General features: G+C 41.9%; 1 protein-coding gene across 1 annotated transcript in view; it reads left to right on the top strand.

Annotated features, from left to right (window-relative positions):
* The window catches only part of LOC120065642 (protein kinase C alpha type), a 218,668-nt gene extending 193,507 nt beyond the window's left edge, over nucleotides 1–25,161 (top strand). The window contains exons 15-17 of the mRNA XM_039016710.1: nucleotides 1,316–1,423; nucleotides 8,588–8,728; nucleotides 23,144–25,161. Coding sequence (XP_038872638.1) covers nucleotides 1,316–1,423; nucleotides 8,588–8,728; nucleotides 23,144–23,314 — 420 coding nt within the window. The 3' untranslated portion in view covers nucleotides 23,315–25,161. The remainder of the gene's footprint in view (nucleotides 1–1,315; nucleotides 1,424–8,587; nucleotides 8,729–23,143) is intronic.
* Nucleotides 25,162–26,029: the final 868 nt, after the last annotated feature.

Raw genomic sequence — 26,029 nt, 5'->3', positions numbered from 1 at the left:
TGATTCGATGATAAATTAACAGGCACCACATTGATTATATGCAACGCAGGACAAGCTAGATAAACTAGTAATATCATCAACCATGTGTAGTTAACTAGTGATTATGTGAAGATTGTTTTTTAAAAGATAAGTTTAATGCTAGCTAGCAACTTACCTTGGCTCCTTGCTGCAGTTGCGTAACAGGTGGTCAGCCTGCCACACAGTTTCCTCGTGGAATGCAATGTAATCGGCCATAATCGGCGTCCAAAAATACCGATGCCCGATTGTTATAAAAACTTGAAAACGGCCCTAATTAATCGGGCATGCCGATTAATCGGTCGACCTCTACACTCTATATGACATGAGTATAATTGATATGGAAATGTGAAGTGCACATTTGGACTCCTGTGTTTGCCTTGCTTGTATGATATCAAAGCGGTATTTACTATTAATCCTCATGTCTCATCTTTCAAAATACATAGTCACCCACGTCATGTATAGCATGTTACTGTACAGCCACTGTGTTCCAATCTGCCATTTTCAACCCGTGTATGGGTATGAGTGTAAAGGCTTAACAGATGCTTTTCGGTTAAGTCCATAACCGTCCCAACCATCAGTAAGGACAGTTGACTGGTCAGTTGACTGGCTAAGCGGCTACGCTATCGAATACTCTGAGTGAGCGTCCGAAATGGAACATTAAGATACTAGATAGATTATCATGAATTTACCCGTTTGATTAAATTTGGGGCGGCAGGGTAGCCTAGTGGTTAGAGCGTTGGGCTAGTAACCGAAAGGTTGTAAGTTCGAATCTCCGAGCTGACAACAACAAATCTGTCGTTCTGCCCCTGAACAAGGCAGTTAACCCACTGTTCCTAGGCCGAAAATAAGAATTTGTTCTTAATTAACTGACTTGCCTAGTTAAATAAAGGTAAAATAAAAATAAAATTAAAGGCGAAGGTCATTACAGACATATTTGAGGTCATTACAGATGTACTACACATTCTGATGTGTTAACATCTACATGATATTGTCAACAAATGTACAACATGTATATAGCATTCGCAACATATTTACAACATATGCATAACATTTGCAAACTATTTACAACATGTATATAACATTTTCAACCCAACATTCTCAAAATGTATATAACATTCTCAACCTATTTACATGTATAAAACATTCCCAGGATATTTACAAAATGTATATAACATTCTCAACCTATTTACAACATGTATAAAATATTTACAACATGTATACAACATTCGCAACGTATTTACAACATGCATATAACGTTCTATGCATATAACGTTCTATATAACGTGTTGTTCCCCAGCCCCCGTTTGATGGTGAGGACGAGGACGAGCTCTTCCAGTCCATCATGGAGCACAACGTGTCGTACCCCAAGCAAATGTCCAAAGAGGCCGTGTCCATCTGCAAAGGGGTGAGTACGACCTTTGACCCAAAGAACCCTTTGAACCTCAGCCCCTCTCATAGAAATACAATTACTTGAATGGAAATTCCCATTGAAGTCAATGTCATTATATTTCTATGGCCCTTATGCCTTCACATCCTGCCCCACAACCATCCCCCTTAAACCCATGGTCTTCCCCACTCCCCTTTGAAGCTAGTCTCTCACCCCTGCTCTCGTCCTCTGTCATCAATAACACTTAGTCCCATACCCACTGTGACCTAGGTCCAATTATTAACACTTCATGAAGTCAACCTTTTGAAGCCGTCTTTACAATGACCTTTATGGAGACACTATCCATTAGCATGTACAGTAGGAAGAGCATGAAGTGGTATGTCGATAGAATCTATGTCGATAGAATCTATGTCGATAGATATGACTGACTCTGACATGTAACCTTTAGACTGGAGATTTTGTCGTTGAAGGATCTATTACTGTAGTCTATAGGCACAGGGGTTACTACCTACATAGCTAAGGGCAGACTGTACTATAGGGGGGGGGGGGGGGGAGTGGATTCAAAACAAGCTGGATTGGAGAAGCACAGTGAGGAGTTATGGATGTGTGTACCTCACCCCTATTCATCACCGATGTAGCGCCCACCTGTGTTATGGTGGGTGGCCGTCTGCGCTCTTTGAAGGTCCTTTAGATCAAATAGTGTCTGTTACAGGTGCGTAGGTTTCAAAATAGGAGAACAAGGAGAGATGGAGACTTAAAAGCTTAAAGCTAATTTTTCCTTATTTTTGACAGTGTGTGGGTCCCATCTCTCCTAGTACCCACCTGTATGCATATGTTGGACGGCAGCCATATTGTGCCAAAAACGAATTAAATGCAGAGAAAGAGGGAGACACATAGGGAAAGTTGTGCGTGTGTGAGAGAGGAGAGGTGAAGGCACTAATAACATGAGCAGGAGGAGAGACGAGCGTTCCCGGGGCCGAGTCAACAAACTGTGTGATAACACACTCGTGTCCACACCTCCCCACTTCAACCCTCAGAGCTCACCACATCCTCTCTACCTCTCCTTCTATCTAGCCCTCTCTCTATCCCTTCCTCCCTCTCTCACTCTCCCCCTTTCTCACACTACCACCACTTTCTAACAACTGTCTCTGCAATCTGTCTGCCCCTCAATTTCTCTGCCAACCCTCTCTCTCTCGCTCTCTTTGTCTCCGCCTCTTTCGCATCTCTCTCTCTCCTCAAAAAAAATGGAAGATTCTACATCTGTAGTATTTAGGTTGCAGCAGAAATGTCCTACAGCGTTTTACCTCAAATCCCTCCATCTATCCCAAATGGCACCCTATTCCCTTTGTAGTGCATTACTTTTGACCAGGGCCCATAGGGAAGAGAGTGAGGTCCCTCCATTGTTTCTGCAGATGGGGGATTTGCTTTGATCCAATGCTCTGCCTTTGTGGACGGGCCATCCTCTAAGGCTCGCATGGATAGAAGGTCTCGGGGAGGTGTGTGCGCGTGCGTGTGTGTGTTCTAGCAAGGAGAGAACACTGAGAACCTGGTCATGATTTCTTAGCTCACCAGCCAGAGACAGACACAGACTGATTCTCAGGCCGCTTTTGGGCCTCAAGTTTACATTTTGAAGGTGAAGTCGAGCAAAGGAGACAGGATTCGGTTTGCAGCGTACAAGGGTTCCCTTGTAGGGGAACAGCATAACCTGGGAACACAACCCTAACAAATTACTTTTTCCTTTTCACCAGCTGTGACACACACACACACACACACACGTGTCTAAGTCACAATTCTGTGGCTGCCACCGACAGACGACAGGAGTAGATAGGGACTGGCTGTTATTTTTGGCGTTGTTACATTACCCAGCATGCTTTGCCGCCATCACCCCACCGCTGTGTCACTGCAATTTTTGAGGAGAGGAGAGGAGAGGTGTGAAGGCGCTCTAGCCAAGCTTTTCTCATTACTCTCCCTGGCCTCTTCACACTGCAGCTGGGATGAGTTTTCTGCACCTTTAGACCAGCTAGGATTACTCACTCACACACACACGTTCACAGACTCACCTCAAACTCCCTTGCAAAGACTGTGAAATGACGAATGGGATAGAATATCGGGACTGGGCTGGCGACTGTGTTCAGGAGAATTACAGAGAGAGTCGTGGTTTGGTGAGTGAGTGTTGGGCTAGAGGCCTGAGCAAATGTAGCTTAAAGGTTTCTGGAGTTAGATAAGTATCTGGATTCGTTTTACTCCCCCATCCTATGCTATCCTACAGTATATTCCACTATACCCAGATGCTATGTTGCTGCCAAAAGTTCAGAGTTTCAAACTAAAAATAAATTGCAATGGATATCACTCTTCCTCCCACGACAAAGACTCTGGTCAAAAGTAGTGCACTACGAAGGGGATAGGGTGCAATTTTGGACGTGGTCAGGAATACTTTTTTTACAATGACAACACATTATTATGTTTTTCTGTTAAGAAACTGTACTGTATCTGCAAGGCTGGCTATGCAACCAATGTCATCCCCTGCTGATGTAACGCACACCCACTGACAGACACACACCTAATGAGCGTTATGTTCCAATGTAGGTGGGCAACTTTCTAATAGGGCTATCTAAGTCCACGCACGCTGTTGAGAAACTTAAAGAAAGAAAGAGAGAAAAGCGAGCTAGAATTCGTGTTCAACTAGGAATGTAAACTGCTGTAAAATATACTGTGTCTGTAAAATGTATATAGTATGTATAAGCTGGAAGTAGAATCCTAAGTGTTGCTGTCCATTAGTATACTGCAATTAGGGGAGGGATGGTAGGGTTAGGGGAAAATAATAAAGGAAAATCTATTAAAAAAAATAATTATTATATACAGTTCGTCAAAAGTTTTAGAACACCTACTCATTCCAGAGTTTTTCTTTATTTTTTACTGTTTTCTACATTGTAGAATAATAGTGAAGACATCAAAACTATGAAATAACACATATGGAATCATGTAGTAACCAAAAAAGTGTTAAACAAATCAAAATATATTTTATATTTGAGATTCTTCAACATAGCCACCCTTTGCACACTCTTGGCATTCTCTCAACCAGCTTCATGAGGTAGTCACCTGGAATGCATTTCATTTAACAGGTGTGCCTTGTTAAAACTTAATTTGTGGAATTTCTTTCCTTCTTTTTGCGTTTGAGCCAATCAGTTGTGTTGTGACAAGGTAGGGGTGGCATACAGAAGATAGCCCTATTTGGTATAAGACCAAGTCCATATTATGGCAAGAACATTTCAAATAAGCAAAGAGAAACGACAGTCCATCATTACTTTAAGACATGAACGTCAGTCAATCCGGAAAATGTCAAGAACTTTGAAAGTTTCTTCAGGTGCAGTCGCAAAAACCATCAAGGGCTATGATGAAACGGGCTCTCATGAGGACCGCCACAGGAAATGAAGACCCAGAGTTACCTATGCTTTCAGAGGATAAGTACATTAGAGTTACCAGCCTCAGAAATTGAAGCCCAAATAAATGCTTCATGGAGTTCAAGTAACAGACACATCTCAACATCAACTGTTCAGAGGAGACTGCGTGAATCAGGCCTTCATGGTCATATTGCTCCAAAGAAACCACTACTAAAGGACACCAATAAGAAGAAGAGGCTTGCTTGGGCTAAGAAACCCATGCAATGGACATTAAACCGGTGGAAATCTGTCCTTTTGGTCTGATGAGTCCATATTTGAGATTTTTGTTTCCAGCCGTCATGTCTTTGTGAGAAGCAGACTAGCTGAATGCCTCCAGGCTGTGTAAGGGCTATTTGAACAAGAAGGAGAGTGATGGAGTGCTGCATCGAATGCCCTGGCAATCACAATCACCCGGCAATCACAATCACCGCAGAGTGAAGGAAAAGCAGCCAACAAGTGCTCAGCATATGAGGGAACTCCTTCAAGACTGTTGGAAAAGCATTCCAGGTGAAGCTGGTTTAGAGAATGCCAAAAGTGTGCAAAGCTGTCATCAAGGCAAAGGGTGGCTACTTTGAAGAATATAAAATATATTGAGAATTGTTAAAAACAAAATGGGGTTACTACATGATTCCATATGTGTTATTTCATAGTTTTGATGCCTTCACTATTATTCTACAATGTAGAAAATTGTAAAAATAAAGAAAATAATTTGGAATGAGTAAGGTGTGTCCAAACCTTTGACTGGTACTGTATAAAAAAAGTACTGTTTTCCTTTTTTTATAATATATAATACAGTTGAAGTCGGAACTTTACATACACTTAGGTTGGAGTCATTAAAACTCATTTTTCAACCACTCCATAAATTTCTTGTTCATAAACTATAGTTTTGGCAAGTCGATTAGGACATCTACTTTGAGCATGACACAAGTTGTTTTTCGAACAATTGTTTACAGACAGATTATTTCACTTATAATTCACTGTATCACAATTCCAGTGGGTCAGAAGTTTACATACACTAAGTTGACTGTGCCTTTAAACAGCTTGGAAAATTCCAGAAAATTGTCATGGCTTTAGAAGCTTCTGATAGGCTAATTGACATCATTTGAGTCAATTGGAGGTGTACCTGTGGATGTATTTCAAGGCCTACCTTCAAACTCAGTGCCTCTTTGCTTGACATCATGGGAAAATCAAAAGAAATCAGCCAAGACCTCAGAAAAAAACTTCTGGTTCATCCTTGGGAGCAATTTCCAAACGCCTGAAAGTACCACGTTCATCTGTACAAACAATAGTAAGCAAGTATAAACACCATGAGACCACACAGCCATCATTCCGCTCAGGAAGGAGACGCGTTCTGTCTCCTAGAGATGAACGTACTTTGGCGCGAAAAGTTCAAATCAATCCCAGAAGAACAGCAAAGGACCTTGTGAAGATGCTGGATGAAACAGGTAAAAAAGTATCTATATCCACAGTCAAACGAGTCCTATATCGACATAACCTGAAAGGCCGCTGATAAGAGAATTTTGTTCTCAATGTTCATAAACTGAACTTCAATTAACTACTCAGTCTGCAACCCAGAATTTGTAAGATACTGGTTTAAATGAAAACAGACAGAGGCCCAGCCTACAATAGTCAAATGTTTATTCACGAGAGCACTCTGAAGTCAAGAATACAAAGACATCCATTTTATAGCTGCGCACATACTTCCACACACATTAGGAGAGCTATCTTCTTCTCTACAATTCTCACCACAGTTTCTCACTACCCAGCTGACAGTTCCAGTCCCCCCCAGATAAAGGAAACCTGGAGGGGTGCTCCCTGCCCTATATTATCTTCCCAGAGTTATAGCCGGGTCGGTTCAACCATAGTTTAATTGTTTCTAGGTGTTTTCTTAAGCATACACACATTTCTCTCTCTCCCAGTCTAACCTAGTTGGACTTATGTTTAATACTTTTAATTACTCCTTATCCATGCTACATAACCTCTAATCCCTAATGGTTAAGTTTCCGGGTATAATTATTTAATCATTTATATTTAAACCTTATAAACTCTTTTATCAGCCGCTCAGCAAGGAAGAAGCCACTGCTCCAAAACCGCCTTAAAAAAAGCCAGACTACGGTTTGCAACTGCACATGGGGACGAAGATTGTACTTTTTGGAGGAATGTCCTCTGGTCTGATGAAACAAAAATAGAACTGTTTGGCCATAATGACCACTGTTATGTTTGGAGGAAAAAGGGGGATGCTGGCAAGCCGAAGATCACCATCCCAACCGTGAAGCACGGGGGTGGCAGCATCATGTTGTGGGGGTGCTTTGCTGCAGGAGGGACTGGTGCACTTCACAAAATAGATGGCATCATGAGCAAGGAAAATTAAGTGGATATATTGAAGCAACATGTCAAGACATCAGTCGGGAAGTTCAAGCTTGGTCGCAAATGGGTCTTCCAAATGGACAATGACCCCAAGTATACATCCAAAGTTGTGGCAAAATGGCTTAAGGACAACAAAGTCAAGGTATTGGAGTGGCCACAAAGCCCTGACCTCAATCGCATAGAAAATTTGTGGGCAGAACTGAAAAAGCGTGTGCGGGCAAGGAGGCCTGCTAACCTGACTCGGTTACACCAGCTCTGTCAGGAGGAATGGGCCAAAATTCACCCAACTTATTGTGGGAAGCTTGTGGAAGGCTACCCAAAATGTTTGAACCAAGTTAAAATATTTAAAGGCAATGCTACCAAATATTAATTGAGTGTATGTAAACTTCTGACCCACTGGGAATGTGATGAAAGAAATAAAAGCTGAAATAAATCATTCTCTCTACTATTATTCTGACATTTCACATTCTTAAAATAAATTGGCGATCCTAACTGACCTAAGACAGATAATCTTTACTAGGATTAAATGTCAGGAATTGTGAAAAACTGAGTTTAAATGTATTTGGCTAAGCTGTATGTAAACTTCCGACTTCAACTGTATATGCCGTTTAGCGGATGCTTTTATCCAAAACAACTTACTTTTGTACGTTCGCACATTTTCGCACTGCAGGCCCCAGTGGGAATCCAACCCACAAAGAGTGCCTGTCATTATTGACATTTGTCATGATGTTGTTTGAGTGTGGTTTCTCCTCCTCTAGTTTAACAAGGAAATACAATTGTTTGATGGTTTTTCAATGTCGAGTTGTTGTTTTCTACAAAGTGCGCCCCCATGTCGCCTCCTGCTGTGCGATTGTAAGTGACAACAATAACACATTACATCTAAGAGAGACAAATTCCTTTTTACCAACCCCCCATCTGTTTGGCTCCCTACTGACCCAGAAAAAAGAGAGAATAAGAGAGAATAAAAAGAGGAAGCGTAGAAAATAACTGCCCCCATATTGACTCCAATACTAACTTGCTCTGAGTCTGTTGTTATCCATTCCACTCATCCTATTTCTATGGTGTCCATTAAACTCATAATGACTCATGTTCCCATTCCTCCCTTCTTCTTTTCCCAACCTCAGCCAATGAGCAAATAATAGAATATGGAATCTATTTAGTCTTTCTATGGCTATCTTTTCTACGGTCTGTCTACTCCAGCCGTTCTGACTGGCTCTCTCATCCTCCGCCTGCTGCCTGCTGATGATCACATGGGTTTCTGTAGATCTAAATGCCACTATCTCTGTGGTCCTTCCCTGATTGACACAATAGTGACATTTCTATCTGTAGAATTTCCATTCTAACTCTAGGGCCTTTCACTCCTTATCCCTCCCAGCTGATGACCAAACACCCGTCGAAGCGTCTGGGCTGCGGCTCTGAGGGCGAGAGGGACATCCGGGAGCACGCCTTCTTCAGACGCATCGACTGGGAACGTCTCCAGAACCGCGAGATCCAACCCCCCTTCAAGCCCAAAGGGGTGAGTCACACACACACAACCTACCCATGTCTGATTAAAATGAGGTTAAAAAAATGACATTGTACAAGTTGTTATTCGCTGTGGTAATCTATGTTTCATCTTAAATGCAAAATTATTGAAATGGTGGCGCAATCGTAGCTTTGTATTCATTGGTATGTTTGGCCCGTTGTCACACACAATGGACATTTACTCCACTGAGGAGTGTGTGGTTGCTTACTATCTGATGTGATCTCAGTTTCCCATTCAGATGAGTAACAACATCCACTCACACACACAAACATTTATGTATACACAGACACATACACACGCGGGAGCATACTTACACACACACACTTACAAACTATGCAAACGTATACAATACACACACACAAACACACCTGTGAATGTCCGGGGGCCGTCTGTCACCATAGTAGAGCCCAGGCAGACTCCCACCTGGTCTGTTGTCAGATCAGATTGGCCTGCATCTGAATGGTGTCTGTTTGGCAACTCTCACAGGTTACAGTCCATTCCGGTCCAGCACCATTTGTTTAGCATGGCAATGCCCCAGCGGCTATGGTCTCTGTCGTCACACTGAACAAAAGACAACCTTTTCTAACGACAAAGCCTCGGCATGGGCTACAATACAATAATACTACTCATTTTATTCACATATTCGCTACCGTTCAAAAGTTTGGGGTCACTTAGAAATGTCCTTGTTTTTGAAAGAAAAGCACATTTTTTGTCCAGTAAAATAACATCAAATTGATCAGAAATACAGTGTAGACATTGTTAATGTTGTAAATGACTATTGTCGTTGGAAACGGCAGATTTTTTATGGAATATCTACATAGGCGATCAGAGGCCCATTATCAGCAACCATCACTCCTGTGTTCCAATGGAACGTTGTGTTAACTAATCCAAGTTTATAATTTTAAAAGGCTAATTGATCATTAGAAAACCCTTTGGCAATTATGTTAGCACAGCCGAAACTATTGTGCTGATTAAAGAAGCAATAAAAGCAATACAACTGGCCTTCTTTAGACTAGTTGAGTATCTGGAGCATCAGCATTTGTAGGTTCGATTACAGGCTCAAAATGGCCAGAAACAAAGCACTTTCTTCTGAAACTCGTCAGTCTATTCTTGTTCTAAGAAATGAAGGCTATTCAATGCGAGAAATTGCCAAGAAACTGAAGATCTCATACAAAGCTGTGTACTACTCCCTTCACAGAACAGAGCAAACTGGCTCTATCCAGAATAGAAAGAGGAGTGGGAGGCCCTGGTGCACAATTGAGCAAGAGGACAAGGACATTAGTGTGTCTAGTTTGAGAAACAGACGCCTCACAAGTCCTCAACTGGCAGCTTCATTAAATAGTACCCGCAAATCACCAGTCTCAACGTCAACAGTGAAGAGGCGACTCTGGGATGCTTACCTTCTAGGCAGAGTTGCAAAGAAAAAGCCATATCTCAGACTGGCCAATAAAAATAAAAGATTAAGATGGGCAAAATAACACGGACACTGGACAGAGGAACTCTGCCTAGAAGGCCAGCATCCCGGAGTCGCCTCTTCACTGTTGACGTTGAGACTGGTGTTTGCGGGAAATTTCTTAGTGACCCTGAACTTTTTAACGGTAGTGTATATACCACACATATTCCTCATTCAACCTCATTATATTTTCATATTGTATGTATATATTTGTATATAATTCAAGCAGTACTACTATGTAAGTACACATACAGTACGTGCTTAGATCTCCCAGCAATGAGAATATTCCCCAGAGGCCAACATTCACAGTTGACTTTCAAATGTGTAATTACAAAACAGTAGTTACATAGTAGACACCGAGCATGTAATAACATCCGTAGTCACACATGTGGAATAACCTTCGGCAAGTTAATGTGTACTTACACATTCCTTGTTCCAGTTGTGTAATAACTGATTCCGCAACAGCCCTATTACCATGGAATGACATAGTAAAACCTATAACTACTATGTTAGCAGTTATTACCGTGTTAGTTACATCATAATAGGGACAACTTAATGTCAAGTGTTATCCAATCAACCCAACGGATGCAACTACACCAACTGTGGATTAGTCCCAAATGGCACACTATTCCTTACATGGTGCCCTATAGAGGGAATAGGGTGCCATTTGGGCGCCGCCTAATGTGGAGGGTCCACATTTCAGCAGCAATGCAGCAGGCTAGTTGACTCATGACCAACCATCAAACCCTTCCGTAGCGATCTGTCCTCGCTCTGGTCCAGGGTGTTACGTCAACCTCCTGATTCTTTCCGTTCATCCAGACGCAGTGGAAGAAGGCTCAGCCGCACATAACGCCCTGGACCAGAGCCAAACCATGAACGAATGCAGCTTCTCGTTGTCCCCCATTTTAAACACGGTCAAAACAACCCTGTAAGACCTGTATAATGACTTAGACTGTCGCAATGGAAGGCGTTGGCAATGCTTAATTAACAGCATGTCCATGCATTATGTATGTATGTCTTTAACATGAGCGGCCTCGCTGTCATACGAAGTCAGGGCGTGTTTCTGAATCCATGTACGCACACGCACCCACACAGACAAACACATACTTTATTATGAAAGTGGGACAAAGTAAGTCATTCGGTGTGCACGTTCAGGTGTGTGTGTGTGTCTTCATTGTCTATCTTCCTTTTAAATATGCAGCACACTTCTGTTTCAAGCCCCAAGGTCTCCAGTGCTTCTCACAAGGTGAATACTGGCATCCCACTGTCCCTGTAGTCTCGCGCTGGATTCAATTTGTGTGTTGATGTGTGGACTCCAGTATGAGTATGTAGGTAGAGGTGTGTGTTGGTGTGTGGACTCCAGTATGAGTATGTGGGTAGAGGTGTGTGTTGATGTGTGGACTCCAGTATGAGTATGTAGGTAGAGGTGTGTGTTGGTGTGTGGACTCCAGTATGAGTATGTAGGTAGAGGTGTGTGTTGGTGTGTGGACTCCAGTATGAGTATGTAGGTAGAGGTGTGTGTTGGTGTGTGGACTCCAGTATGAGTATGTAGGTAGAGGTGTGTGTTGATGTGTGGACTCCAGTATGAGTATGTGGGTAGAGGTGTGTGTTGATGTGTGGACTCCAGTATGAGTATGTAGGTAGAGGTGTGTGTTGGTGTGTGGACTCCAGTATGAGTATGTGGGTAGAGGTGTGTGTTGGTATGTGGACTCCAGTATGAGTATGTAGGTAGAGGTGTGTGTTGGTGTGTGGACTCCAGTATGAGTATGTAGGTAGAGGTGTGTGTTGGTGTGTGGACTCCAGTATGAGTATGTAGGTAGAGGTGTGTGGACTCCAGTATGAGTATGTAGGTAGAGGTGTGTGTTGGTGTGTGGACTCCAGTATGAGTATGTGGGTAGAGGTGTGTGTTGGTGTGTGGACTCCAGTATGAGTATGTAGGTAGAGGTGTGTGTTGGTGTGTGGACTCCAGTATGAGTATGTGGGTAGAGGTGTGTGTTGGTGTGTGGACTCCAGTATGAGTATGTAGGTAGAGGTGTGTGTTGGTGTGTGGACTCCAGTATGAGTATGTAGGTAGAGGTGTGTGTTGATGTGTGGACTCCAGTATGAGTATGTGGGTAGAGGTGTGTGTTGGTGTGTGGACTCCAGTATGAGTATGTAGGTAGAGGTGTGTGTTGGTGTGTGGACTCCAGTATGAGTATGTGGGTAGAGGTGTGTGTTGGTGTGTGGACTCCAGTATGAGTATGTAGGTAGAGGTGTGTGGACTCCAGTATGAGTATGTAGGTAGAGGTGTGTGTTGATGTGTGGACTCCAGTATGAGTATGTGGGTAGAGGTGTGTGTTGGTGTGTGGACTCCAGTATGAGTATGTGGGTAGAGGTGTGTGTTGGTGTGTGGACTCCAGTATGAGTATGTAGGTAGAGGTGTGTGGACTCCAGTATGAGTATGTAGGTAGAGGTGTGTGTTGATGTGTGGACTCCAGTATGAGTATGTGGGTAGAGGTGTGTGTTGGTGTGTGGACTCCAGTATGAGTATGTGGGTAGAGGTGTGTGTTGGTGTGTGGACTCCAGTATGAGTATGTAGGTAGAGGTGTGTGGACTCCAGTATGAGTATGTGGGTAGATGTGTGTGTTGATGTGTGGACTCCAGTATGAGTATGTAGGTAGAGGTGTGTGTTGGTGTGTGGACTCCAGTATGAGTATGTGGGTAGAGGTGTGTGTTGGTGTGTGGACTCCAGTATGAGTATGTGGGTAGAGGTGTGTGTTGGTGTGTGGACTCCAGTATGAGTATGTAGGTAGAGGTGTGTGTTGGTGTGTGGACTCCAGTATGAGTATGTAGGTAGAGGTGTGTGTTGGTGTGTGGACTCCAGTATGAGTATGTGGGTAGAGGAGTGTGTTTGAATGCAGGTGTGTGTGGATGAAAGGCAAGTGACAAGATGAAAGGAGAATGATAGATGGAAAGTAAAAAGATATATGGAGAGACCATTGTGTGTGTGTGTGTGCATGCATGCATGCATAACGTGCTTTAGCTATATTGGTCTGCATGTGCAATGTGCATGCTGGAGACGTGTCATTCAGTCTGTGTGTGCGTGTGTGTGTGTGTGTGTGTGTGTGTGTGTGTGTGTGTGTGTGTGTGTGTGTGTGTGTGTGTGTGTGTGTGTGTGTGTGTGTGTGTGTGTTAGAGAGAACTAAACCTCTTCCCCTGACCTATAATAACCATCATCCATTTCAATCCAACTCCACTGTAACACAGGCACCACCGGGAGTCTATTACAACCAATTGGCTGTCATTAGATTCATCTTTACACCGCCATCCATCCCTCCCTCCATCCCTCCCTGACCTGACTTTGTCTCTCTAATCCTCTTCTCCTCTCATCCTCATCCCCCTCTCATCCTCATCCCCCTCTCATCCTCTCCTCCTCTTCAGTCCTCTCCTCCTGAATCAATCACACTTCATGCCTGTTCTGACAGCTGGGAGATTGCCATTTAATAGCCAGGTACAGCGAGACCCAGATTATGAACACTAGAGGGTTTATCCATCTATCGGAAACAGAGCAGGACAGATAGACCGCAGGGAAGAATAACAAGAACACCTGCTACAGTAGCTATTTATAGACATAGCTTATCTAGACTCATATTTAGAGAACCACTTGATATGTGGTTTAAGTTTGTAAAGATGGAAGTGGGTCAAAGTGGAAGGATATGAGACTTGCTGATTAATGGTGATGGAATCACTGTGGTCAGGGAGCTTACCGTAAAACTTCAGTTAATAGCCCGGGTGTTTATTTGCTTCAATCACTGCACACAACAGGTGCTTATTGGAGACAAACTTCTATTTGAGCCAGGTGTCTATTTCCTTAATGAGCACAGCTTTTGCTCATTTGCATGTTTAATTCCAGCATTCACTTCCAACATTTTAATTCATTTCTTCATTCCCTGCACTAATGTGTTATCATTTACATGCTGTGTCATGTTTATTTTGTCTTAGTATGCCTCTATTAAGAAAAAAATAATAATAATAATTCCTTGCCAGAATTTTTCTCCTGTTAACAGTGCATTTTCCACTAGAGGGCGATCAGCCAATTTCTAGGGGTTTGTACTCCCTATGTTGTTGACTGTTTTTCTGCTTGTCAGTTAGCTAGCAGTTCTAAGCTGTTAGCAGTCAATGGTTAGCGGTTTCTTACAGGCTATAAAAAAGAGATTGCCTTCATTTTTTTTTTGTGATCTCTGAATTATTTAATGTAACAAATCAAACGATAAACCTCGTAAACAATTCATGGTAACCTGGTAAATAATACATTTAGAGCCGGCGTTTATTTAAAAAGGGCATTTATTTGATTACATTTGTGTCGTTGCCCGGGTATTAAAAGGGACAAACGGCTACTTGAGACTCAGCGTTTAATTTACGTTTTTAAGGTAGTCATATTGAGGAAGTGTTGGATTGGAACATAAGGCACGGCTGGGATGGTGTTAAACACACATATTGTAGGTCAGACACAAACACACACATACACACACAGACAAACACATGAAAAATACTGTATGCACAAACTCACCAATCTACATTTTGGACTGTATGAGTCCTAGTAGATTTAGTCGTGTTATTTGTTAAAGCATGTCCACTTGTCCCGTCGTATGTATGTTTTCAGTGGTGGTGGTTGTCTGTGTTCTTTTTGGATTTTCCCTTTTAGATTCATGTGAGAAAGAAACATAATAGTATTCTCTGATTACTAAAGAACAATTAGGATATTACTATAGACCAACTGATTTTAAAGGATGGATGAAACAACTGTAGTATTTTGAGTGTTGTTGACCAACGATACAGTGCCTCAAAGTATTCACATCCATTGACTTCTTCCACATTTTGTTGTGTTACAGCCTGAATTTAAAATGGATTAAATATAGATGTTCTGTTACTACACAATACCCCATAGTGTCAAAGTGAAGTTCTGTTTTTTGACATTTTTACAAATTCATTCAAAATGAAAAGCTGAAATGTCTTGAGTCAATTTGTTTTTGCAAGCCTAAATAAGTTCAGGAGTAAAATGTTAACAAGTTGCATGATAAGTTACATGGACTCACTCTGTGTGCTATAATAGTGGTTAACATGATTTTTTTATGACTACCTAATCTCTTTACCCCACACATACAGTTATCTTTAAGGTCCCTCAGTCGAGCAATGAATTTCAGTCACAGATTCAACCACAAAGACCAGGGAGGTTTTCCAATGCTTTGCAAAGAAGGGCACCTGTTGGTAGAAGGGTAAAGAAAAGTTGACATTGAATATCCCTTTGAGCATGGTGACGTTATTAATGACACATTGGATGGTGTAGCAATACACCCACAAAGATACAAGCGTCCTTCCTAACTCAGTTGCCTGAGAGGAAGGAAACCATTCAGAGATTTCAGCATGAGGCCAATGGTGACTTTAAAACAGTTACATGTGATAGGAGAAAACTGAGGACGGATCAACAACATTGTAGTTACTGCACAATACTAACATAATTGACAGAGTGAAAAGAAGGAAGCCTGTACAGAATAAAACATGCATCCTGTTTGCAACAAGGCACCTAAGCAATACTGGAAAAAAAATTGCCAAGCAATTACATTTTTGTCCTGAATATAAAGTGTTTTGTTTGGGGCAAATCCAATACAACACATTACTGAGTACCACTCTGCATAATTTCAAGCATAGTTGTGGCTGCATCATGTTATGGGTATGCTTGTTATCTTTAAGTCTGGGGTGTTTTTCAGGATAAAAGAAACGGAATGGATCTAAGCACAGGCAACATCCTAGAGGAAAACCTGGTTCAGTCTGCTTTCCACCAGACACTAGGAGATTAATTCACCTTTCAGCAGGACAATAACCTGAAACACAAGGCCAAATCTACACGGAATTTGCTTGCCAAGAAGGCAGTGAATGTTCCTGAGTGGCCAAGTTACAGTTTTGACTTAAATCAGCTTGAAAATGGTTGTCTAGCAATGATCAACAATTGATGTGAGAGCTTGAAGAATTTTGAAAAGAATAATGGGCCAATGTTGCACAATCCAGGTGTGGAAAGCTCTTAGAGACTTACCCAGAAAGACTCACAGCTGTATTCGCTGACAAAGTATTGACTCGGAGGTGTGAATACTTATGCAAATGAGATATTTCTGTATATAATTTTCAATACATTTGCCAAAACTTCTATTGGGGTATTGTGTGGAGATGGGTTAAAAAATATATATTTTATCCAATTTGAATTTAGGCTGTAACAACAAAATGTGGAATAAGTTGAGGGGTATGAATACTTTCTGAAGGCACTGTATAACTAGTAAGAAGATCATCAAAACAACAGTGAGATGCTGAGGTCGTTCTGCAGTAGGATAGGGAGTGAGTGAGAGAGAGAGAGAGAGAGATAGTTAGGGATGGAGAGAGAGAGAATACTTCAGCAAGTATTTTAATAGAAACAGACAGCCATTCATCATACTAAATAGAATTCATTTAATATGCTTGAGTGCGAGTGGTTTTTTGCGTGTGTGTGACAGATAAATACTCAAACAGCAGTTTACGAGCAATGCCATCTGTCATTAAGAGTAGCACAACGTAGCGTGTACAATGAGTGACATTGTAACAAACATTAAACACAACGAAACTAAGCTATACAGCAGGTTTGAGTCAATTTCATTGGGGTCAGCATTCAGTCAATTCAGGAAGTAAGCTGGAATTGGAATTGCACTTGACTTCCTGAATTAATTGAATAGAAGGGTAATTGACTAGAGACACATTTGCATATGGGGGTTAGGTCTCAGAGGCAAAAGGGGGAGGATGAAAAAGAGGAGAGGAGGTGATGAGAAAATAAGTTGGGACAGAAATGTATTGCCTTTAGTGGAAGATTTGGGAAACCGTGTAGGAGATTGTTTGTCAAGATCAATATGAGATGTGTTGTGGCGAAATCCTGCACAGAGCCTTCACCGTGCGCTGCCACTTTAAGAGCGCATCAGCAGTAAGGAAGGAGGAAATAAAGACAGCTCTTTGGGGAGGAGCTCTTGGTTGGCGCGACAGTTTGATTGTGTGTGCTGTGCTGCTATGTCCTTGTTTATTTTCAGCGTGTGTAGTTTATAAAGTGTTTAACTCAATAATCGGTGTGACCGCTCTAGGTCGTGGTCGTTATCGTTTGGGACTGCACCTGTTATAGATTAGTAGCAACATTGTTGCGAAGCTTTGACATACAAACCATCGGACGGCCAGACAGGACAACTGCAAGCCTGAAGACCACAGCTAAGATCTCTCTCTCTCTCTCTCTTTCTTCCCTCTATCGTTCCAGTGCTTTACACTGCAGCAGACTTTCTATTTTTCAAATGCACTTCCGGTTGATGTTCATTAGAGCTGGACTATTATTGCCCTGCCAGAAGTATTTGGGTGGACATTTTAGTTAAAAGGGAGGTTGCTTGCAAGTTGTGGATTGTTATTTGAATTGTATTGAGGTGGGGTGTACTAATGACATGTGGCCGAGAAGATTGTGGACACTTTTAAGGCCTTTGTTTTTTCTAAGAACACCCCCCACATTCAAACCCTCTGCACTCCTCCACTGGAAGATAATACAGATTATTGCAAATCCTCTGTTGATGACTGGGTTCTTTCTTGTAAATTGTTTCTATGAAGTTGCTGTTCAATTGCTCTGCCATTATTATTATTATTATTATTATTATTATTATTATTATTATTATGATTGTATGAGGTATTCTTGGTGGGGTTACCCCTGTGCTGTGATGTGGGTTTTATAGCGTGTGTATTCTCTTTTCTCTCCACTGGCTATCTGGTAAACAGGCTACACTCTAGGCAGTCTCTTCTGCTGATGTGTGTGGGTCTGGTAGTGGTACTCTCTCTATTCTACTCTTTTCCTTTCGGCATGGTTAATACCTGCCTGGCGCCCGAACAAAATCTTTATCTTTACCCCTGTCTGATAAATACCGCTACAGTGTGACTGACTGGCCATTGTTCAAACAGGCCAAATAGACACTACAGTATTCGAGGAGACGGATGAAAGAGGTGGATGGGAGGACTTTGTGCAATACTCCTTTTCATCCATCTCTTTTGTGGACACATTGAGAGCGAGGATGTGTGTGCGTGGGGTCGGTTTGACAGAGGTATGTGTTTGAGTGCACACATCTTTGTGTCTGTAGTATGGAGTATGCTGTTGTTTCGGCCGTCATTTGGTACAAAACCCATAAACGTCATCGTAATCTGTCAGCGTGAATCAATCTGCGTCTTTTCTTCAACAATATATATTATGAGGAGATCTGTGCTCTTTTGCGTCAAATGTCGCCATATCAGTATGTGCCTTCTCTCTTCTATGTTGATGTGTGTTGCTGCTGTTTTCCTCTTCTCCGTTCTACTGCGTCTTGACACGGAGTGACAGTGGGTGGCTGGGAGCCAGTGTCACCTGTCTGTCAGTGTAGGAGTCAAGGAGGACACAGGCTCACTGAACACACACACACCACACAACTCGGAATATAGGACAACAGGACTTTTCTACTTTGAACAGACACATGCCACCACCAACGTGCCGTGTAGACGACCACACCGACCCAATCAATGGAGGTTTTCCAACCACAGTGGAACACACACAGCTGTGCAACAATGTAGACCTCCATAGGGAATCCATAGTGAATTCCACTCTGGAGAAAAAACTTCCACATCCAGACCCAGGCTTTCCATGTTAAAAAAACACTTTCACACTATCATGCCAACCCAAATATTACCGTGCTGGCTCGGATTTTTACCTTTCACATTGTCCTTTCTGGCATGGTTCCAGCAACTATGTTGGGTGTATTTCTGAGGTGTCCTAATCAGTGATTGGTGTAGATTTGGAGTCAATATATCACCAATCTTCCCCTATCTGCAAGTGTGGCCAATGGCATTACACCTTATTGACATGTAAATTCAACTAACCAATCTGAATAAATAAACATCCAAATAAATATTTCTGCAGTAGCAAGAGGAAGCATAACCAACCCTGTTACAGGTGCGTGACGAGGCCAGCACAGTACAGCTTGCATCTGCTTCTCTGCTAAGTAATGTAAATCAACCCATATCCTTTTCCCATGTCGGCTTACAGTACAGAGAGAGATATAGAGAGGTAGGGATATTCCCTGCCAGGTCCCTGGGGAGATTTAAAGCCTATTAAGTAGGACAAACACACACACACACACAGTGTAGGTGGAATAACTGATGAGGACAGAGCGAGAATAAGAGGTGCAGCAGGGTTTCTGGTGTAAACACAGAACCACACTGTGAAGTTAGAGAATAAGTCTTTAATTCCCCAGTCCCCACTACCTGTGCTCTCTGTAATGCCCCTATGAACTTTGGTGTGTTATTATAGATTTACCATTGTCATTTTATGTGTTGACTGTTTCCTTAGTAATGTAATGGTCCTAAAGCGTTTTGAGTTATCTATTTGAATTTACCCAATTACCCAAGGTACTGGCGACAATCCTCAGACTCTTAAGACCCAACCCAAGAGGGAATCACTGCAACCTACCAGTAGCCTGCAAAATAAACCACCATTTTGGGGAAGGTTGCCTTTGAAAATAAATGTTCCACCAAACTCTACAGGCCTTCGCCTATCAATTGTTAGAAGGAACATTGTGTGAGGAAGAACAATTGAGGCCTTCACAAGTTCAAGCCACAGTGCCAGGCGCTTTAAATGGTGTCAGAAGTGTGACAGCAGTATACTGGGGGTCAGATGTTACGTAAAACCTCTACATACAGTGGGGGTCAGATGTTACGTAAAACCTCTACATACAGCGGGGGTCAGATGTTACGTAAAAATACTGACAGCAGTATTTTTGGTGTTGGCGGCCATTTTGTGCCATTTGCGTCCCAGTCGCCTTAATGTTCTTCAGTAATGCCGTAGGGCTAGAGCAGCTGCTCTTATTCAGATGTATTGACATACTGTCATGTAACAATCATTCAAGATGGATGCAAAATACTTAAGCAGACGTATTCTACGGTCACTCTGGATAAGGGCATCTGCTAAATGACTCAAATGTAAAGTGTAAATCGTTTTCTCTGCCCATTTTGCATTCAAGTTTAAAAAACATACACAATACAATTGAAATAAGACAACTGAATGCTGGCTTGACTCCATTGAGAACTATGTCATACTGTACATACATACAAATCAATCACATAATGTATGTTTTCTTGGACTATCATCTTGTAGATGACAGAAATGAGATGTACACCCATGCTCCCAGAGCGTTCACAGAGTTGACCGTGGCTTGTTAGCTGTGGAATGCTAATCCAACCACCCTCGCCTGATACGTCTCCATGCTATTGATAGGTTTGTCTTTACAGTCAGGATGAAAGCGGCTCCACTTCTCTCACATTTAATAGCAGAGGTTTGCTCTGCTCTTGTCAACACGCCAATTAACCCTTTGACAACCCCGCTGTACGTCGATTGGCGACGTTGCTATTTTGATTCAAGTGAACTTCTCATTTGTTACGCTAAACCTCTACATACAGTGGGGGTCAGATGTTACGTAAAACCTCTACATACAGTGGTGGTCAGATGTTACGTAAAACTTCTACATACAGTGGGGGTCAGATGTTACGTAAAACCTCTACATACAGTGGGGGTCAGATGTTACGTAAAACCTCTACATACAGTGGGGGGTACGATGTTACGTAAAACCTCTACATACAGTGGGGGTCAGGATGTTACGTAAAACCTCTACATACAGTGGGGGTCAGGATGTTACGTAAAACCTCTACATACAGTGGGGGTCAGATGTTACGTAAAACCTCTACATACAGTGGTGGTCAGATGTTACGTAAAACTTCTACATACAGTGGGGGTCAGATGTTACGTAAAACCTCTACATACAGTGGGGGGTACGATGTTACGTAAAACCTCTACATACAGTGGGGGTCAGGATGTTACGTAAAACCTCTACATACAGTGGGGGTCAGGATGTTACGTAAAACCTCTACATACAGTGGGGGTCAGATGCTACGTAAAACCTCTACATACAGTGGGGGTCAGATGCTACGTAAAACCTCTACATACAGTGGGGGTCAGATGTTACGTAAAACCTCTACATACAGTGGTGGTCAGATGTTACGTAAAACTTCTACATACAGTGGGGGTCAGATGTTACGTAAAACCTCTACATACAGTGGGGGTCAGATGTTACGTAAAACCTCTACATACAGTGGGGGGTCAGATGTTACGCAAAACCTCTACATACAGTGGGGGTCAGATGTTACGCAAAACCTCTACATACAGTGGGGGTCAGATGTTACGTTAAACCTCTACATACAGTGGGGGTCAGATGTTACGTAAAACCTCTACATACAATGGGGGTCAGATGTTACGTAAAACCTCTACATACAGTGGGGGTCAGATGTTATGTAAAACCTCTACATACAGTGGTGGTCAGATGTTACGTAAAACCTCTACATACAGTGGGGGTCAGATGTTATGTAAAACCTCTACATACAGTGGTGGTCAGATGTTACGTAAAACCTCTACATACAGTGGGGGTCAGATGTTACGTAAAACCTCTACATACAGTGGGGGTCAGATGTTACGTAAAACCTCTACATACAGTAGGGGGTACGATGTTACGCAAAACCTCTACATACAGTGGGGTCCGAAATTATTGACACCCTTGATGATTCTTAGAACTAAAGAAATTGTTTGGTCCATAGCATGCAATGACTACACCAAGCTTGTGACTCTACAAACTTGTTGGATGCATTTGCAGTTCGATTTGGTTGTGTTTCAGATTATTTTGTGCCCAATAGAAATTAATGGTAAAAAATGCATTGTGTCATTTTGGAGTCAGTTTTATGATGAATAAGAATAGAATATGTTTCGAAACACTTCTACATGAATGTGGTTGTGACAATGAATATGGATAATCCTGAATGAATAGTGAATAACGATGAGTGAGAAAGTTTGTCAAAGATCATATCCTCAAGACATGCTAACCTCTCACCATTACAATAACAGGGGAAGTTACCATGTCTTGGGGGTATGATCTTTGACCGTTTGTACTTGTTAAACAAAACATTATTTTCTGAGCAGTTTTATTAATATAAAATAATATAATTTCCAAATTTTTGTGAGCATACAATATAGCTCAGTATTTGAATAATTTATTTTATACAGTCGTTATTGCTCATCTTTTTTTTAACATTTACATTTGAGTCATTTAGCCGACTCTCTTACCCTGAACCACTAACAGTAAGGAAGTGCATACATTTTCATACTGGTCCCCTTTGGGAATCGAACCCTACCAACTGAGCCACGCTTTAGTGTGTCAATAATTACAGACGCCACTGTACATTCAAACAACACGAGGAGCTCTATCGATACAGGTTACCGGGTCAGAAGCGACTAAGACGTGTTTGACTGTAGAGATCCTGACATCATCTCCTTCAATTCCCTCTGCGACTCTTTCCAAAGTCTTGTTTGTACAGTACAGATTGCTGTTTCACAGCTGCACGCCAATGTTACTTTTTAAAACCATTGGATTCAATTGCATTAAAAACATTATAATCCAGGTGACTGGGGTTTCCTCCCAAATGGCATCCTATTCCCTCTACAGTGCACTACTTTAGGGCCCATAGGGCTCTGGTCAAAAGTAGTGCACTATAAAGGGAATCGGATGTCATTTGGGACTCATGCTGGGATGTAGAGCATGTCATGTGATGTTAGCGTGGGAACAGGAGGGGGAGAATAGGAATAGAAAGAGCGGTATCAGGTGTGAAATGTTCTCTCTTTCCCTCCGTTCTCTCTTTTAGCAGACCAGGCGATGGAGGTGGAGGGATATCTAATCAAGCCCAGTTTCTATTTGCACATGTATTTCTTCTTACCTTTGTGTGTTCCGTATGTTACAGTTGCAGCCACCTACGCCTCCCATTTTAAAACCTCTGTCTCTCTCTCTCTTTCTATCCCTCCCTCGCAGTGCGGAAAAGGGGCGGAGAACTTCGACAAGTTCTTCACGCGCACCCAGCCCCAGCTCACGCCGCCCGACCAGCTGGTCATCGCCAACATCGACCAAGCTGACTTCTCAGGCTTCTCCTTCATCAACCCCCAGTTCATGCATCCCTCCCTGGTCTCCCTGCACACCGTATGAGGAGGAGGAAGGGGGGGGGGGACCACGGACCCCCCTTCCTACCTCCGCTACCTACCTAGCACTAACCCTCCACCAACTGCAGCTTCTTCGAGCCAAACTCCCAACCACCAAACTGGTCCAACTTTACAACAACAACGTGGACCCTGATATCGACCGCCATTTTGAGTTCCTCTATCAATGTATTAATGATGTGTCCTCTAGGAATTGGACTTGGGGCTCTGAGTGAGAGGAGTTGGTGAGTGGAAATGCTGTGTGTTAATGGTGAGGGGGAGGATGAAGGTTTGAGGAAGGAGGTGTATGTAGGGTTGATGTACTTTCCCACCCACCCGTTGTGTTTGTATTCGAATGGGCAAATATTTGAAATCGACTCCTATTGAAGTGAATCATGATAGATATTGAAATGAATCATGATAGATATTGAGATGACTGACCTGTTGTTTTGAATGTGTGGGGACAAAACCCATGAAACAATGCCAGTTTTTTAAAAACTGATTCTAGAGCGAAGGGTTAACTTCTTGTTAAACCCTGTACTGGCTATACTAGTCTCCATTGAAACCCAAGGAAACTACAAACGTAATCTCTTGTTTTGAGCTATTGGGTCAGAGTTTGAGCCAAATATGAGGTCAGTACAGGGAGACTATGTTTACAGTCTTACCTTGTGTTGGTGAGATTTTATTTCAATATGTGTCATAACAGGTGCCCCTATGTTTCAATATGCATCAAATAATACACACCCAGTACGAATATCATGACACACTAACAATAACACGCACATACAGATGTAGGATCTTCATTTGATCACCATATTGCAGGACAACTTTCCTGCATTGCAAACTAAAATGTGTAATGTATTTGAGGTTTAAAAAAGAAATGTCAGACTTGATTTTCCCTGAAGAAGAAAAATGTATCAACTACTTTAAAAAATGGCTATTAATTATGATCCACCTAATAATTCACATTTCCTGTAGCCGCGGGATTATTTTCCTGCTGTAGCAAACTGGCTCAAATTAAGATCGTGCATCTGTACACACAAGTTACAGTTACACAGGGATATATTGAACCTTGAGCTACAGGTTGTATGGTTATCTTGTCATTAGGTTTACAACTGTGAGTGGACATTCAGACAGAACGCAGTAGAAGTTCTGGTTAGATGAAGTAGACAGTGCAACAGTCCCATCTTCTTTAAACACCTACACAAGAATCACAGGTTAACAGAAGTATAAAGGTGGTCTATCCAAAACCAAATCGAGATCAAGTAACACTACTTTGTGACAACCTTTTTACTCTCCTCATGTCTCAACTTTGTTGTCACTGTTTGCCCACTTATCAAAAATGTCTCTCAATGGCCATGATTCTCTTTGACGTGAAGAAGTCCTTCAAAGTTAAGTTCCCGGAGGAAATTTCTTGAGGATTTAGGAAGGAAATGACCTAAAACTCTGTTTTTTTGTTTGTTTGAGAGGTAGCAACTAAATGAAATTGATGTTGAGTTATTGTTTGCTTACTCTATGAACCGTGCAATATTATATTGCATGCTTATACCCTTATACATGGATATAACACCATTATAACAAATGTTGACTAGAGTATCACGTTATTAAATGATTAGTTCCCTTTTCTGCTTTTATGTGATGTCATGCATCCCCCCCCAATTAGTTCTAATTAATATTTTAATGTAACACATACCAGTGTATTGACTCTTTTGTAAATATTCATGAGTGATTTAAAAAAGTATAGTATCTCGCAGTTTTTATACCAACAACTGAATGTGATTTTATTACGTTAGATAGGTTAACATATTTCTATGTAAAAAAAAAAAAAATTTAAAGTACCCCAAAATATCAACTTTGTAACAATTAGGTAATGAAGTCGGTCGGGATTAGCAAACCGAGAGAAACATCTGGAAGACTTTTGCAGATATTATCAAGCGTTTTCCGTTTGCTCTCGTCTCCATCGCACATATCCGATGTTCTTGAATGCGATCGCTGAGTGAGTTGACTGAATGTGTGCCTGGCTCTTGTATCTGCATGTTGTTGGTAAGGATGAAAAAAAACGTGATCATCATATAAATGCTGCATGATACTCAGTACCAGTAACCAGGCCCCTGGTCAGACAGCAAGGAGTCTCCGCCCAAACACAGATCCAGGATCAGCTGAACCTAAGCCATTCACAATTAGGAGACTATGGGCAAATCTGACTCCAGATATGCGGTTAAGGGAACTCTTAAACTTGTCTCTGTACTAGACCAGCGCGACAACTTGCTCTCTAGTGTCTCAATGAAGGGGTTTTGTTTCTTATCGTTAGTGTTTGTTTGTATAAAAAAATTACAATTTACATAATTTTTTGTCGTTGTTTTTTGGGGGGTAATAGATTCTGCTCAAGTAATTCAGGAATGTTTCTCGGAATTATCACCATAGCAATTCATATCTTCACATCTAACTGTTGATAGATTTATAAAATTCCCTCGACTTTTGCTCCTCTAAACCTTCTCCTAACCTTGTAACTGTGCCAATCCTGAAATAGCCAGAACCCGACAATAGCAGCGTTGCACTAGCTGTAGTCATACCAATGACGTGTCATTACCAAAATCTTGTCAATACCGATGACTCGTCAGTACAGATGTCTTTCCCTGGTAGACACTTAGTGGTTAGTCCAAGAAAGTGTGCCAACGCCACATATCACAACGTCTGTCCGACCCATGTGCTTCTCCCTAAAAAT

The sequence above is a fragment of the Salvelinus namaycush genome, chromosome 2 (assembly GCF_016432855.1).
Source record: "Salvelinus namaycush isolate Seneca chromosome 2, SaNama_1.0, whole genome shotgun sequence".
In the NCBI taxonomy this organism is placed as follows: Eukaryota; Metazoa; Chordata; class Actinopteri; order Salmoniformes; family Salmonidae; genus Salvelinus; species Salvelinus namaycush.
The sequence above is the reverse complement of the archived record's forward strand: the minus strand, read 5'-3'. Positions and strand labels throughout refer to the sequence as shown.